Source organism: Rhinolophus sinicus, linkage group LG01 (assembly GCF_036562045.2).
Source record: "Rhinolophus sinicus isolate RSC01 linkage group LG01, ASM3656204v1, whole genome shotgun sequence".
Taxonomy (NCBI): domain Eukaryota; kingdom Metazoa; phylum Chordata; class Mammalia; order Chiroptera; family Rhinolophidae; genus Rhinolophus; species Rhinolophus sinicus.
In genome coordinates, this window is record NC_133751.1 from 184,776,846 (window position 1) to 184,794,996 (window position 18,151).

The window sequence follows — 18,151 nt, forward strand, 5'->3', positions numbered from 1 at the left end:
AGAGTGTATTTGTATTACAGAAATTGGATATGGGTTTCCTGAGCAGAAAGTTATTTGAGTGTACCAAGTCCTTCTTGGCAATGTTATTTGCTGTGATTTCTCCTAGCTTATGTCTTACAGATTATTCTACTTTGAATTTAGTGTGTTGTAAAAGTCTTACATGGTATTATTAAACTTGTAACAATAAAATTTGTTGGGTTTTAGTTGCCATTACCCAGGGAGGAGCAATACAACTGGCTAACAATGGTACCGACGGGGTACAGGGCCTGCAAACATTAACGATGACCAACGCAGCCGCCACTCAGCCGGGTACGACCATTCTGCAGTACGCGCAGACCACTGACGGCCAGCAGATCCTAGTGCCCAGCAACCAGGTCGTCGTTCAAGGTAAGAGAAGTCCGAATTCATAGGTGAGTGTGGTAAATCCTTTCACATGTTACAATGTTATAAACTCAGAAAAAGTAAGTATGATACTGTTAAAATGTAAATTTTTCTTCATTATAGATATTTTCCGTGAACTCTTCCATTATTCCAATTGGACCAAAATGTCATGGCATAAAAACAACTATTTTCAGTTTTAAAAATAAAACATCTTTCTTTAACACTTCTAGCATTTGGTGATAGAAGAAACAGGATAGGTTAGAGGGAGACAAATTGGGAATTAGGAAAGCTAGATTCTAGATCTAACTGTATAGATTTGCTATGTGGCCCAACCTCTCTGGGCCTCATTTTTTCCCATGTGTCAAATGACAGTTGCACTAAATCACTTATTTGGAGTTTCAAAATTCTGTTCCTCTGCTTATTATTCAAAAGGAATTTACATCATCCTCATTTCTAAGATCATCTTTTAATTTCAAATGAAACCATTATATTATGAAAAATCTTATACCAGTATGCAACTCTGCTGGTCTGTGGAGACAAGTAGTGTTAAATCCTTGATTAATTATAAAAATAGCTTTTTTCTGTTTTATTTTTTTATTTAATTTAATGGGTTTTTTTGTTGTTGTTTTCTTCCTGTTTGTTTCAGGAATCTTTATGGATAGGAGTTAACCATTTTTCTTTGAATCCATGTGAATATTTTAAGAATACGTTTTATGCCAGATTGAAAATTTGTATGTTGAGGCAATAATGTTTCTAAAAATATTTTCATTAATAATAGTATGTTTTGCCACTGTTAGGTATTGACAGTTGTGCCCCTTCCTCGTGGATAATTTTTGAATAATCCTAAACCATCAAGTAGAGAGAGTCACAATTTTTTTAAAGGGCCCTAATGTATTTACAGAACATATTCTGTTACTAAACAAATAATATTTGAAGAAGATAATATTTTGCTTATTAATGGGAGTAAAACACCTTTTCACTTTACATGCAGGTACTCAAAAATTGTAAAGCAGGATGTCAGTGAATTTGAATTCTGAACGTCAGTTTGAAGATGGTAACATGTTTAGTATATAAATCTTTTCCACTCAAGCTACACATTTTAATTGATGTTAACAAATATGGATAATTTTATAAAAATCTTCAAATTCTTTCAGATAATGTTAGGTTTCTTATTCTTAGGAGGGCATATTATTAAGCTGTTTTTAGAAGCAGTTTGACAAGTAGTGACTATGTTTCTTTTCATAAGTGATGATGGATCATTTAGTTAGAAGAATAAAACTTTATTTAGCTGTTATCATTTACATTAAAACAATGTTTACAATATAATTGGCATCACATGGTACACTTTTTCATACTTACATTTTGTTTCAATTAGAAATTTATAATAGTTGACCATAATGCTTTATTTTCTCTTCCATTTTGCTATTTTATGAAAAATCATGGTCGTTTTTATGTCGTGGCAAGAGTCTACTTGAAATTTTTTAATATGAATTTACCAATATCAAAGGAAGACATTGAGGACTATACTCTATCTAGGAAGACCATCCAAGCTGTGCCCTACTTTACCTTTTAGACTTAAGGTTGGTAAGCATGTTAACAACAGAATAGAACTGCATTCCAATGAAAGATAAATGAAAAACCAGGCAGACATAGGTTAAGACCTTTTTTGACCAAGTGTCTGTACTAATAAATACATTAAATTGAGAATTATTTCTTAGTAAAACCCAAAAAGTAATGGTTCTTTCAGAACATTTTAGTCAGAATCATCTGTTCCTTTTATTCCCCTTTTAATCTAAAATGTACGTTTAGATTGATGATTGACACATGTAGACTTACCAAGTCACAATGCTTCAGTGTCTTACATCAGGCTCACCATTTTTCTTTTCAGCTGCCTCTGGAGATGTACAAACATACCAGATCCGCACAGCACCCACTAGCACCATTGCCCCTGGAGTCGTTATGGCATCCTCCCCAGCACTTCCTACACAGCCTGCTGAAGAAGCAGCACGAAAGAGAGAGGTTCGCCTAATGAAGAACAGGTACATAGATTGCATTTACTTAGATTGTTGTAAGTCAGGTATGTCTTCAGAATGTGCCAGATGTGTGTTTTTGTGTCTTTTACAGCTGCTGACAGTAGGATCTTTGTGTTCAGTTTTTTCTGGTAGAATTGATGGCTCTTGCCAAAACTTCTTTATTTAATAAGCTACACTTATGAGATGGTTAATGGGATTATGGCTCAATCTTTGATCATAGTATAGTTCTCTTTCATGCAATTTCCCTGTGAGAGCTTTAGGGTACAATTTGCTGTTTTCACTGGGCTCTAACCAACTAGCTAGCTTATTTAAAAATTGTTTCTTTTCATGAGTAGTATACAGAGGGAGCCAAAAAAATGTATACACATTTTAAGAAAGGAAAACTGTATTAAAATTGTAATACTCAATATATACCAATAACAAAAGATGAATACAAGTTACATTTGACTTCTGCAATGACAAGAGGTGCTCAAAGTGGTTACCATCAGCGTCCAGACACTTCTGATTGCAGCAAACTACTGCTTGAGCAACATTAACCAAAGTGTCCACTTGTATACATTTTTTTGGCACCCCCGGTATTTCAAGAAGATCAAGAATATCATGTACGTATATTAAAATTACATGTTGCGTTAAATTTATTTGTAGTAAATAAATATGTGATGGCCAGGCAGGCCATGTCTTAATGAATGTTACCTTTGCTCAAAATAATAGGTTTAACTCCTAAGTAAAGATTCTTTTTAAAATAGATTAATTCTAAAAATACCTTGTTATTGACAAAAATCTTAAAATAGAGTTAGTCTTCAACAATAAAAATGCTACATATCAACAATCTATGAAATGTAGGCAAAAGTAATTCTCAAAGTAAATCCATAGCTTTAAATGGTCTTGTCATCAACAAACAAAACAAAATATTTCTTTTACTTATATTTACCTTAGTATTTTTGTTAGCTTAGGATTTAAATATTTAGCTTAGGATTTTAATATGGAAATGACTTAAGACAAAGTGAAGAAAATGAAAATACGGTATATAAAGAAATAAAAAGTTTTAAATTGGTGAAAATATTCCTCTGCTGTTCACCCCAAGATTCTTCAAACACTATGAATAAAGTGAAAGAAACATAGAGATTCAACTTAAAGATCTGGATTCAAGTCCTGATCTACCCCTTTTGCTGTGACTTTGGAAGAACATATTAATATTTTAAACCCCAGCTTTCTCCTTTGCAAAATGGGATCCCACAACCCACCCAGAGGGTTTCTCTGTGGGTCAAAGAAAATAATTCCTCCAAAAGCACTTTGTAACTGTCGTGCTGTGTTGAAATGTTTGTTTTTATGCAATTTCATGTTTCCCGTTCAATAAACCTTTTTCTTGAGATACTATTTATTAAGGGACTAGTATATGCTGTATACGTAGTTTTTTTTAACATATTATTTTATTAGTTCTACCTACGATGAGGGAGAAGCTTATCTTCCCTTTATAGAGGAGACACCCTGTTTCCCCGAAAATAAGACCTAGCCAGACCATCAGCTCTAATACGTCTCTGGAGCAAAAATTAATACAAGACCCGGTCTTATGTTATATTATATAAGACCTGGTCCTATATTATAGTAAAATAAGACCGGGTCTTGTATTAATTTTTGCTCCAAAAGACGCATTAGAGCTGATGGTCCGGCTAGGTCTTATTTTTGGGGAAACATGGTATGGTTCAGAGAGAAATTATATATCTTGACATGGTATTTAGAAATCAATAACTGGGTGTACTCTTTACTACTGGGGTTTCACACTTGTAAGTCCTCTCGAAGGACAGAGCTAGGAAATAGACATGTATACTACTTCATGTATGTACACATCTGTATTTTTGTATGTGCGTATTGCTAAAATAAACGAGTCCATACTAACATCTCTGACTCTGATCTGTAACCAGTGTTCATTTAAGCCTTCCTCCCCTGTGCTTATTTGTAACATCTTTCTCTGGCAGAAATTGGGTTTCCTATAAAGTACAATTTGTTTACATATTTATTTAGTATACAAATAAAATAGTTTCAAAATTGCTAACTTGGACCCTATGAGAAACAAATTTACCAGTTACAATACAGTATTTATGTACAGTTCATTTGTTTCTGGTCTTAAAGTACCACTGAAAGCACTGTTTTCAAAGTTCCTTAAGTTGTTCCTTTTTTCCTCCACCCTCTTCAGTGAGGTTATGTAATACATTTGCAGTACAGTTAGATTTGTCACCACCTTCATTCAATTTTAGGATTGCATATAGTTAACTTTACTTTTTGATGTCATGTATCTACCATCACTGTGCTATACAGAATCGTTATACCACCCTAAAAAGAATCCCTTGTGATACCCCTTGGAAGTCAGCCTCTACCCCTGCCATAGCCCCTGGAAACCACTATTTTCTTATATTTTTGCCTTTTCCAGAATCCTATATAAATGGAATCATACTGTATATAGCCTTTTGGATCTGGCTTCTTTCACTTAGCAAAATGCATTTAAGATTTATTGACAGTGTTATATGAATCAGTAATTGGTCTTATCACTGGTATTTCATTGTATGGATGTACTGTGGTGTTCATCCATTCACCTTGAAGTTCATCTTAGTTGTTTCCATTTTGGGAGGATTATGAATAAAGTTACTATAAACACTTACATACAGGTTTTTATGTGAACTTTCAATTCACTTGAGTAAATATCTAGGAGTGGGCTGGCTGTGTGGAACAGTAAGTATATATTTAACTTTATAAGAAACTGCCAAACTGTTTTCCAAAGTGGCTGTATCATTTTGCATTCCTATCAGCAGTATACAAGAGTTGCATTTGTTGTATATCAAGTGTTAAATTGTTTTACATTTAGGTCTCTGATATCTTTTAGTTAACTTTTGTATAAGGTGTGAGGTGTGTCAGGGTTCATTTTTTTCTGTGCAGACATCCATTTGTCCAGTACCATTTGTTAAAAAGACTGTCCTTTTTCTGTTGCCATTGCACTTTTGTCAAAAATTAATTGACCATATTTGTGTGGTTCTGTTTCTGGACTGTCTAGCTTATTTCATTGGTGTGTGTGTCTGTCCTTTTGCCAATACCATGCTATCTTGATTACTGTTAGTAAGTTTTGAATTTGATAATGTGAGTCCTCCATTGTTATTTTATAGAATTATTTTAGCTATTCTGGTTCCTTTGCATTTTCATATAAATTTTAGAATCAGATTGTTGATTTCCATGAGAAAATTTGCTGAGATTTTGATTAGGATTGTGTTGATTTTATAGATCAAATTGAGGAAAATGACATCTTAACAATACTGACTCTTCCATTCTGTGAACACAATATACTCTCCATTTTTCAGCATACAGATACTGCCATATTTTGATTTATACCGAAATACTTACAGGTTTTTGGTTTGGGTTTTCTTGGGGTGGGGACTATTTTAAATGGTATATGTGTTTTTTAAATGTAAATATTCAGTTGTTCATTGCCAGTATATAGAAATAAAATTGACTTCTGTATTAATCTTTTATCCTTTAACTATTCTAAATTTTACATGTTAGTTCTAGGAGCTTTGTTGTAGATTCTTTGGGATTTTCTAGATAGACAGTCATGCTGTCTGAAACTATGGACAGTTTTATTTCTTCCTTTCTAATCCTTATGCCTTTCCTTTTCCTTGCCTCATGTGTCATCAGTGGCTGCTTTCATGCTACAACAGCAGAGTTGCGTAGATATGACAGCCCATTCGGTTTGAAAAGCAGAAAATCTTTACAGTCTGACTCTTTATAAAATGTTTGCCAACCTCACTTCCATCTTTAACTAGAAAAAGAAGAGCAAATTAAAATGAGTGAAAAGAGAAAACCAGTAGATAAAAGTCAATGAAACTAAAAATTGGTTGTTAAAAAAATCAATACAATTGATAAACTTTGAATGCAAAAGAGAAAAAAAACAGGTAATATGAAAGAAGTTAAGATGTTAAGGGAAAGAATAAATCAAACATAATAAGAATAACACATAAAGGCAAATAATTAATTCAGTAAGTGTAGGTGGAGGACATTGAAACATGATCTGAATGAACTTTTTTCTAAAAATAATGTCTGTCAAAATAATTTCAGACTTTTTAGGCCATCTGTTTGCATGAATGCTTAGAATCATAAAATCCTGTGTCTGTACTGGATCAGAGGTCACCATGTCATCAGGCCAAACCCCTGGGAGAGTCCTTTCATTCTCTTCTGATCTTAAAAATATTTAGATAGAAATCTTTGAGAAGTTTAAGAGGCATGCTCCAAACTTAAGGAGTTCTTTAAAATTTTTATTTAGAGTTCATTTGAATTTTGTATTCTACTCCAAAATATAGTAATGCTTAGTTTAATATGAAAATGCTTGCCATCCCTCTACCCCATTAATTAAAATTGGTGCTTTAGAATGACATGCCATGATTATTCCCTGGTTTTGCATACTCATTAATACAAACCTAATGGTCTTGGTTTGGGACACATTGATCAGTCCCTTTTAAAAAAAAAAACAAATGCGGAAACAATCCTTAAATGGAAAGAGACCTGCTGGAAGCTACACAACTAGTTAAAAAGTATCATGTCATCAAATTTAGAATTCCTCTTTGGAGATTAGCATTTTGAAAGGATCGAAGAGATCTGCGTTAAAGAAATAAGTTAATTTTTTTAGCCCAGTGTTTCATTTTTTTCTTTTAAAAACCATTTTAATCTTTCACAACACTAGTATACAGTCAGTTCTCCATATCCATGGGTTCCACGTCTGCAGATTCAACCAACCGCGGATCAAAAATACTCAGAAAAAATGTTATGTTGTTGCTCACATGGAGTACTGTGTCGTTAGGCCTGTGATGGTTGCCGTTGTACTGAACATGTACAGATTTTTTCTTGTCATTATTCCCTAAACAGTACAGTATAACAACTATTTATATAGCATTTACATTGTATTAGGTGTTAATAAGTAAGTTAGAGATGATTTAAAGTATATAGGAGGATTTGTTCAGGTTATATGCAAATACATCATTTTATGTAAGGGACTTGAGTAGCCACAGATTTTGGTATCCACGGGGGTCCTGGATCCAATCCCCCTCGGATACTGAGGGACAACTGGACTTATTTTGGTAGAACAAAGTTGGGAGGTACTAACCTATAGGATCATATTAAACCAGCATGAAGATATAGCATTCATATGGGCACTTGTAGACTGAATTCTCAGATGATGGAGAGGAGAAAGGAAGGGAAACGAGATTAGTCAACCTTGGCTGAAATCAGACTTGTAAGTATATCTACATCCTCTCTATATTGTTAGACTAATTCACCACATACAGAACATCCAAACTGACTTCTGAATCATTTCCACTATCATTCTTTAGATTACTCTTGGCCTCATAGTACTTCCTGGCTTGTCTTCTTCAATGTTCAGTAGAATGTTGGGCCATTTTTAACTCATTTCCAAAAAAACTTTCTCAATGATGCAGTGGATTATACATTGTCCATATCTCTCTATCATGGCCAATACAACATTCCCCCCTCACCCCCCAAATCAGCTTGCATTATACGAAAATGCTCCTTTTTTTCTGAACTGATAGGTTCATGCGGATGAAAATATTAATGGAATTATAATAGACTACCATTTCAGTTATCTAGAAATAGTGTAATAGCTAACACATATGTAGCATTTACAAAATGCCAGCCACTGTTCCATGTGCTTTTCATATATCAACTCCCTTAATCTTCATAAAGCTGTTTGGTTTTTTTTTAATTAAGTTTATTGGGGTGACAATTGTTAGTACAGTTACATAGATTTCAGGTGTACAGTTCTGTAATACATCATCTATAAATCCCATTGTGTGTTCACCACCCAGAGTCAGTTCTCTTTCCATCACCATATATTTGATCTTCATAAAACTTATAAGGTAGATAATAATCTCTCTGTTTAGTCAGGAAACTAAGGTTAAGTAATTTGCCTGTGGTTACATAATTGAGAAGGAATAGAACCACTTAAACCTAAGATTCGGACACTGAAGATACTGCTCTTAACTCCTGAAGACCTAGAACCTTTTTACTTTCAACTCGTATGTTCATTCAGGTACTCGCTCTGTGCCAGTCCCCGTGCTACTACTAAGGACATTAAAGAAGATGTGGCCTTTATCCACATAGGAAAGCTTATTTGTTTAGACTTAGTAGCTTGATAAAAAATTTGTTTTATTTTTCATCTGTTAGATATTTTTTAGTGTGGTAAAAAACAATTTACCATCTTAACCATTTTTAAGTATATAGTTCAGTAGTGTTAAGTATGTTCATATTGTTGTGTGACAGATCTCCAGAACTTCTTCATCTTGCAAAACTTAAACTCTATAATATTAAAAACCCCTCATTTCCTCTCCCTCTAGTCCTTGGCGGTCACCATTATCCTTTCTGTTTTTATGAGTTTGACTATTTTAGACACTTCATATAAGTGGAATCATACAGTATTTGTCTTTTTGTGACTGCTTATTTCACTTAGCATAATGTCCTCAAAGTCCATCCATGTTGCAGCATGTGACCAGCCTTCCTTTTTAAGGCTGAAGAATATTCCATTGTATACATATACCACATTTTAAAAATTTACTCATATGTCAGTGGATATTTGGGTCACTTTCCACCTACTTCTTGGCTATTGTGAATAATGTTGTTATGAACATACATGTGCAGAGATCTCTTCAATATCCTGCTCTAAATTCTTTCTGATGTATTCCCAAAAGTGGGATTGCTGGGTCATATGGTAATTCCGTTTTTAATTTTTTGAGGGATTGCCATACAGTTTTCCATAGTGGCTGCCCCATTTTACATTCTTACCAACAGTGTACAAGGGTTCACATTTCTTTGCATCCCCATCAACACTTTTTTGTTTGTTTGGGAATGTTTTATAGTTACCATGTTAATGGCTATGAGGTAATTCCTCATTGTGGTTTTGAGTTGCATTTTTCTGATTAGATTGATGTTGAGCATCTTTTTATGTGCTTGGTGGCCGTTTGTATATCACTGGAGAAATGTTTGCTCGAATCTTTTTACCATTTTTTAACCAGGTTATTTTATTGTTGAGTTGTAAGAGTTCTTTGTATATTCTGGATTAACTCCTTATCAGATATATGATTTGCAAATATTTTCTCCCATCTCTTAAGCTCGCTCTTTCATTTCACTCTGTTGATTATGTCTGTGATGTGCAGAAGTTTTTAAGTTTGATGTAGCCCCATTTGCTTACATTTTTGCTTTTGTTGCCTGTGCTTTTGGTGGCATAGCCAAGAAATCACTGTCAAATCCAATGTCTTAAAACTTTTCCCATGTTTTTCTAGAAGTTTTATAGTTTTTGGTCTTAACATTTAAGTCTTTAATCCATTTAGAGTAAACTTTTGTATATTGTCCAAGATAAGGGTCCGGCTTTATTCTTTTGCATGTAGATACACAGTTTTCTCAACATCCTTTTTTTTTTTTTTTTTTTTTTTTATTGGGGAAGGGGATCAGGACTTTATTGGGAAACAGTGTGTACTTCCAGGACTTTTTTCCAAGTCAAGTTGTTGGCCTTTTAATCTTAGTTGTGGAGGGTGCCGTTCAGCTTCAAGTCCAGTTGTCATTGCTAGTTGCAGGGGGCACAGCCCAACCATCCCTTGCGGGACTCTAGGAATTGAACCAGCAACCTTGTGGTTGAGAGAGCCCACTCCACTGGCCCATGTGGGAATTGAACCAGCAGCCTTCGGAGTTAGGAGCATGGAGCTCGAACTGCCTGAGCCACAGGGCCGGCCCCTCAACATCATTTCTTGACGAGACTTGTGTTAGATTTTTTTTAAATGCCTTGAAATAATGAGTTTGTGAGATCTTTATATTTAAAGGATGTTCTTCACACTAAATTTTACCTTAATATTTTCTTAGTTATTGATATTGATAGAATTTCAAGTTTTACATGTACGATGCAAAATACTTTAATAAACAGTTATGTAATTTTTAAGTGATTGTTCAGCCCTTTAGGTTGTTTGTGGGGTTTTCATATTTAGGACCTTTTTTTAAAAATCAAACTTCTATGGTATATTAGAAATTTACATAATCCAATTTCCAAGTCATTCTATATTTTGTCAAATGCCAAATCTATAATAAAATGTTTGTTGCTTTGAACTAATCTCTAAGAAATAAACATATTCCAGCCCAAAACAAATGATACAGAAATGTTAACATAATTTTTCCTGTGCTTTTTTTGCTTATAGGGAAGCAGCACGAGAGTGTCGTAGAAAGAAGAAAGAATATGTGAAATGTTTAGAAAACAGAGTGGCAGTGCTTGAAAACCAAAACAAGACACTGATTGAGGAGCTAAAAGCACTTAAGGACCTTTACTGCCACAAATCAGATTAATTTGGGATTTAAATTTCACCTGTAATGGTGGGAAAAGGACTGGCTTGGCCACAACCAGAAAGACGAAATAAACATTTTATTTTCTAAACATTTCTTTTTTTCTATGCGCAAAACTGCCTGAAAGCAACTACAGAATTTCATTCATTTGTGCTTTTGCATTAAACTGTGAATATTCCAACACCTGCCTCCACTTCTCCCTCAAGAAATTTTCAGCGCCAGGAATCATGAAGAGACTTCTGCATTTCATCCCCCACCCTCTTCAAGAAGTAATCATTTGTTTACTTGTAAATTGATGGGGGAAATGAGGAAAAGAAAATCTTTTTTTAAATGATTTCAAGGTCTGTGCTGAGCACCTTGATTGCCTTAGGGACAGAATTACCCCAGCCTCTTGAGCTGAAGTAATGTGTGAGCCGCAAGCATAAAGTAAGTAAGGTGCAATGAAGACGTGTGATTGCCAAATTGACATGTTTTCACATTTTCATTGTGGATTATGCAACATTGTTAAAAGACACCCTCTAAAAAGGAATTTTTGTGGTGTTGAAGAAATTAGAATGAATTGGGAGTACTTTTTATGTACATTGTCTTCAATACTGAAAACTTGTCCTGGGTTCTTAAAAACACTGTATTAACTACAGCTCTTCAATAGGGCAGTTGTTGCTTCTTAGTTCAGTTCTGTATGTGTTCAACATTTTTGAATACATTAAAAGAAGTAACCAACTGAATGAAAAAAGCATGGTATTTTAATTTTAAATTGAAGAAAATGCAAGTACAAAGCTTGTTTTAATTAGTACTAAATTCTTAGTAAAAAAACGCTTTACTCAAACCAACCCTTTGAGTTATATAACAAGGTTTTTTAATAAATGTTTTTGTCATCGCCTTCAAAAATATTTATATTGTCACTCATTTACTTAAGATATTTCTAATTAAACTGTTCCCATTTGCACTTACATTATACCACCAACAGGAAAGCCTTCAAGATGTTAAGTAAAGAAAGTGATATATTTGTTTATAAAATGTTGTGTTGTAGAAAAACTTATTTTAAAACTTTTCCATATTAACATACTTTAACAGAGTATCGCTAGTGAATTTTTTAATGAAAGAAATTGTACGGATATAGTTCTAACAAGTACAGTATTAGATGTGACAAGGAAAGTAATTTTCTTCAGATATATTTGAATGACTGCTGTACTACAGTATTTGGATTATCATTCTTGCAAAACATTGGTTTTGTTTTCTTCTGAAAAGGAGTTATGCTTTAGCTTCCCAATATGCTGTATAGCCTTTGTCATTCTACAAAGGAGCTGCCTTTCTAACTCCTGACTATAACAGCCTGTGTTTGTGTGTATCATACATTGTTTCCGGTACTGCTTTTAATTATTATTCATTGTATTCACTAAGCCTGGTAAATCTAAAAGTTGCCCTTTAAAAGAAAAATAAGGTGGATTTAAAAAATTGGAGACCGATGTAATGTTAGATATAATTTCTCATTTGAGAAGGTTATTTCTTTTAGAAAAGTCTAGAAAATTAATGTTTTATATTTAGTTGTGTGTTGTTTTTTAAAGTTTACTTTGTTGATGTGTTAAAATGTGCAGATGGGTTTTAATCATTTGGTCCATTTTGAAAAGTAAGATTTTTAATATTTGTAAATGGTTTATTTTTGTTTGTAACAAACCATTGTCTTTTTTCAAGGATGAACAGAGTTTATGAAGGAGCATCATTCTAAGAATTGAGTGATGTAGTGTATTTGGACAATTCACCAGATTCTCAAGAAGGCTTTCAAACGACTGTAAAGTTTGATGTTTGTCCTGCTGAGCTAATGGGGAAAGTCATAGCATAAAAATTAATTTGTATACCAGCACAGATACGTCATTTTCCAAAACTGGTTTGATAGAAACCAAGCAAAATCACAAATCTGTTCACCAACTAGAATTTTTTATTAATAAGTCAAAATGTCAAAAGTGAACATTCTGAATGTCATAAGCTTTATAAAAGAAAATTGCCTAGTATTTAGCAAGTTATATTCTCTAAAGTTAAGTGTTTTTCAAAAGTTGGGGCTTTCTGTTCAATTAGAAAGTTGGTGGTCTTCTTAGTCCCTGATAAATCAAGGTAATCACTTCCATACTAGCTGGTTGGATTTATATGTTATAAAGACCTGGTTCTTTGTACCTTGAGGATGATTGCACTGGTATGAAGTCAGTTACTTAATGGTGAGGTAAGAAATGTATTCTGTTGCGATCTGTTTAGACCTTTGTAGACTTGAATATTTCGGTTTATACAGATAGAAATCATGCATCTTTTGTGTAGACTTTTTTTTTAAACAAGAATTGGGGTAAAGGTGTTTGTTTTTAAGCATGCAACTTTGAGAATTTTTATTAAGAAAATGACATAATAAAAAAAAAAAATCTTGTAGCCAAGAACATGTGGCCACATTACCAGTAGTAAATTTTTTTTCTCTTCATATTGGCCAAAAGGGAATGAAAATGTCATCATAGGAATCTGTACATATGCTACTGATTTGCCTAGAGAATAGTTTGGTATCACTTTGCAAATATAGGGCCATGTGGCACTTTTATCTATAGGACAGATTAACTCTAATAAAAATGAGTGGGAGTTTATTTTTGATATATTACTCTTAGGAGTTTTCAAGCTTTGATAGTGTTTAACTGAAAAGCGGTTTAGAAAGGGCTAGATCCAATGTGTTCACATTATTAAAAAAACCGATATCCGATGTAATTTTAAGTTCATTCTTTTTCAAACTCAAGTACCTTATTGGCAACCATAATACTGTCATAGGTGCTCTGTTCATTTAGATATTCTTGGGGGGAATGGCATTTGTATAATATATGTGTACATATATATATATATATATATACATACAGTATATAATCTGAAGCTCTGAGAGCTCTTAAGTCAGGAATGCTGAGTATTATAGTATATTGAGGTCAAATGAAAATTTACATTTTTCCATGTTCTATTGCATCCCTTTGGTAGTTTCTTGGACTGCATTACTCCAGCACTCATGATTGATTTTTGTCTTCTAATTTTCTTCCAAGCATTTTTTTTTATTGTTAGTTTTCTTTGGCTTGATACTTTTAAATATGTTACTAGTCACATGAAAACTCCCCTCCACCCCCAAAGTATTTGGTTTTTATGCTTTGTCTCTGGCAGCTATAACAGTGGTAAGACCGTTTTAAAGATAGCTTCTGAAAGGCGCCACTGATTTTTCAAAAATCATCCTAAGGGAGGAATTTGGTGTTTTCATTTGAGCAGGGATTTTGTCAGAAAATGTTTTGATGGCAGGTCAGCGGCAGTGCTAGTATCTGAAAGCACAATACCAGCCAGGCAGGCTGTCCGATCAGAAGTCATCTGGCTGAAGTGCATCTCTGTCTCTCAGGCCTAATCCCTACTATCATTTTGACCATTCGGGGTGACATGTGGAATCATACAAAGGCTTAGGAAGAAACAGCAGTGTGTTTAAACCAGATGCTTTTACTTACTTGAAGTGACTTCGATCTAGATTTCTTCTTTTCATCTTTAATGTTTTAAATTCTGTAAGCAGCTACAGTCAGCATAAGTTGGTCTCTTTATTTTAAAGATCAAAAAGGCTGCTTCATTTTGCAGGATTAAATAAAGCTGATATCGTAAAGAGTTTGAATTAAAGTGGGGTTTAGAAACAGTGGTTATACACCTTTTCAGTTATTTTCAAGAGGCTTTATTTAATTGCCTTTGTAGCCCTGAAAACTGTTGGTATATTGTTTCCCATTGATTTTAATACAAAAGTTGTATATTTATTTGGATTATATTTACATTATATTCTTTGTAAATGTTTGGTGTAACTTGCACTTTTAAAAATGACCCAGTTTGGGTATTAGCAACTTGAGAAATTCCCTCATCAGTTGTCAACCAACTTTTTATGTCTTTCTCCTTTCTTCAAATCATGGGACTTTTTTAATGAAAACTTTTCATTGATTAAAATATTTTAGCACCTAACGGCTAGCTTTATAGTTGTAAAAGAAAAAACACCAAGAAATTAGATTTGACTAGCCTGATTAATAAGATGGGTCCGAACCCTTATTCTTTTTCATCATGGATAAAAATAGAAAGAAAAGCAACTCAAGTGAATATTTATTTCTAATTTTAAATGAGACTATCCTCACTCCAACATTAATGCTGTCTATATGATGCCAAGATAATCCTTAATTCTTGGCATCATGGAGACCACATGGAATCATTTGACTAAATTTATTTCACTTTAAATTGGCTTTCTTAACGTCAAAGAAATGCTGCCTAAATCTGACTAATTTCAGATAAGGAGGGAGAAAGTGAAGTGTGCTTTAGTAAGCCGGTAGGTGAAGAGTTGTGGGATAAATTTGCTCACTCAGTTGTACAAAGCACAACTAGAACTTTTTGTTCGGTGGCTTACATACATCTTGAATAGTTTCAATGTTGATATGTTGACTTTTTTAAGTTGACTGCACAGTCACTGTACGTACTAGGAACTGGTTTCCTTGACTTTCTAGAATCAATGGCCAGGAAAGGCACTAATCCCTGAGGAGTTGAACATATCATGAAGCTGAGTCAGTATGGAAGAATTTCAAATAAATCAAACAGGGTGCTGAAGTTCCATCTGTCTCATATGCTTATGATAGGTTCTTACTGATTAGTGAATGTAGCTTAAGCCTTTGTATGTGTCCTCAGGGGGCAGACAAACTTTAAGAGGGACCAGGTAACATTTGAGTGGAGGGATTATATTTCAGGTGTTTTAGCTTGAAATTTATTTTTTAAAAAAATAAAAATAGAAAAAAAATAGAACAAAGCCTGTGAAGCAAAACTGATATTATAAACAGGCAAAGTTTTTTAGCACAGAGAGAAAATATTGACCTGTCTGCATTCTGGTACTGTGGGTGCAGGTCCTAGCATGGTATATAACGTGACACATTTTTAATTCTCACCAGCAAGAAAAAGGAAAATGAACAATCTTCAGGAAATGTCTTTGAAAAGGGTCAAACAGTAGGAAATTCAGATTTTACCTACTTTATACTGGCATTATTTAATACTTGCCTACAGAAGGATAGCATTTCCAAGCTTCTGTCTGAGGAGCACCTCAGAGGTGAAAGGAAATCTGAGTTGAAAAATTGGTAGGGAAGGAAGAAAATCCCTGCAGATAATGATCTTATATTAGTTGGCCAAGTGAAATGATCTATCATTGTGTTTGGGAGGTTTTATTTTCTTATGTTTTTAAAATTGAATTGGTAAATGCTTTATAGACATATTTTTATCCAAGTGCCACTCCAATTTGTGTATGTAATAAAATTATTTATATTAAAAGTGGGAAATAATTTGTCAGCATTTTTCTGAGTATAGATTTATTAGGGGTGGCAGAGAAGAGTGCTAGTTAGCAGTTTTCCATGTAAATTGTCCCCGACTGATTGTCCACATGTCAGTTGTCAATCCCACCCCAGAAAAGGAATTATTTCTAACCTAGATGTATCACTTGAAACTTTTAGAAACAAAATAATCAGGGAAGTTTCTAGAGAGAAAGGTGTTTGCTTTTTTTGGTTTTACCTTGAAGATTAGAGTAACAATACCTCCCCCCAAAACTATCAGCACAAAACAGGGTATCGATTTTTAACTCTGATGTTGCTATTGGAGTTGAATACTAAATAAAGAACTATAATGAGGGAAATACACTCTGATAAAATTTCCTATATTCTAGAAACATCCCTGTTTTGGTTTTTTTTACCCAAAACTTTTTGTGCTTTATCTGTGTAAAGAGAAAAAATGTACTGAGTTACAATGCATTTAATTAACACTATGTACATACTAGCTTCTTTGTGTTCAGAATGGTAGCATTGCTTTGTATATTAAAGTGATCCTTGTGGATTTGTGGAATATTGTCATAAAGTGCTTTTTCTTACTGTAATCTTTGTGGTATCAACTGTCATAATGCCCTTTTACACACATTTATGTGCAGTCACATAAACATGCTTTTAAAAACTCTGTTTGTCTCTTTTTTGGGGATGGGATCTATCTTGTTCTTTACTAGTACTGCTAAGCTGTATTTTCTTGGACTTAGGTTTATTTTGTTAAATGAGCGAAAGTTATGTTAGGCTATATCACAAGCTTATGTTGCACAGCAACAGAAAACTAATTCAAACAACAAGAACATATCTTCAGTTAATTTTTTACTGTTTTCCTAATTTTTAGCACAAGATTTCTTTGTTCAGTAAGATTGGACAGTGCCTGATTGAAAATTTTGAGATGTTACTACCCTATTGAGACAACCAACGGGAGGCATGACCACCTGTCTCTGATGTCTTCAAATGCATGTTTGCATTGGAAGAACAGAATAGATCACTTCTCAGGTCCCTGTGGTGATATCATAAAAGGGGTGCGAACGTGGTCAGTGTGCTCTTGGCTTAATGCATAAGAAGATTTTGATAACTTGATTCAGTTTCTGAAAATAGCAGTTATATTTATTCTAAAATACTTCTTTTAAATTATGATGTGTTTATTAAGCATGTCACACCTGCCATTGTATAATTACATGAATTTCATTCTACGAAGAGTAGCCACATAATTTATTGTACAATCATGTATTTTTTAAGAGTGACATTACATAGAGACGACAGGAGTAAACCAGGTTCTGCCTGCTTGCAAGCCACCTTCAAGTGCTAGGATGGACCTCCCATAAAAGCAGAGTACTTATCTTCATGTATACCTTTGCTGTCACTTGCTCATTTCACAAATCATTGAGGACACGCTTCCGGGCACTGTAAAGTCCCTGTCCTCAAGAAATGCTAATACACACAGCCAAAGAAACAATTCTAACATGTTTATATGAGTACAATTTTAGCCCTGAGCTCCAGACTTAACATTTGTCATCTCCACTAGAGGGTAAAACACAGGTCCAAAATAGAACATCTAATTTTTCCTCTAAATCTGTTCTTCAACTGTTTTTTTCCATCTTGTAGATGATGCCACTACCCACTTAACTGCTTAAGGCAAAAAAAAAACAGAAAAGCACTGCCCTAATATTCTTCCTCTCATTGTGCATTTTAATTTCTCCACATCTTTCTTAAATACATTGACCAAATTGGGGCTTAGAATTCCAATGCCCTAACAAATGAAGAGGAAAGATGATTTCCAGTTTGCTATTTTTGTTTTTGGTTGAGGTGCAATTCACGTAACAAAATTGACCAGTTTAAAGTGAACAATTCAATGGCATTTAGTCATTCACAATGTGCTACTGCCACCTGTATCTAGTTCCAAAACATTTTCATCACTCCAGAATAAAACTGTACCCATTAAGAGTTACTCTTAATATCTCCCTCCCTCCAACCCCTGGCAACCAGCAA

General features: G+C 33.9%; 2 protein-coding genes across 8 annotated transcripts in view; one reads left to right on the plus strand and one right to left on the minus strand.

Annotated features, from left to right (window-relative positions):
- CREB1 (cAMP responsive element binding protein 1) overlaps positions 1-16,793 on the plus strand; it is a 59,243-nt gene extending 42,450 nt beyond the window's left edge. For 4 of the 6 annotated variants that reach the window (XM_074341067.1, XM_074341078.1, XM_019726913.2 and 1 more), the window contains 3 exons: positions 205-387; positions 2,270-2,420; positions 10,649-16,793. In XM_074341067.1, the coding sequence (XP_074197168.1) occupies positions 205-387; positions 2,270-2,420; positions 10,649-10,793 (479 nt within the window). In that variant the 3' untranslated portion in view covers positions 10,794-16,793. The remainder of the gene's footprint in view (positions 1-204; positions 388-2,269; positions 2,421-10,648) is intronic. The other 2 variants (XR_002136985.2, XR_012498939.1) reach the window with 1 other exon arrangement.
- The window catches only part of METTL21A (methyltransferase 21A, HSPA lysine), a 58,022-nt gene that overhangs the window by 23,192 nt on the left and 16,679 nt on the right, over positions 1-18,151 (minus strand). The gene's annotated exons all lie outside the window — the stretch shown is intronic.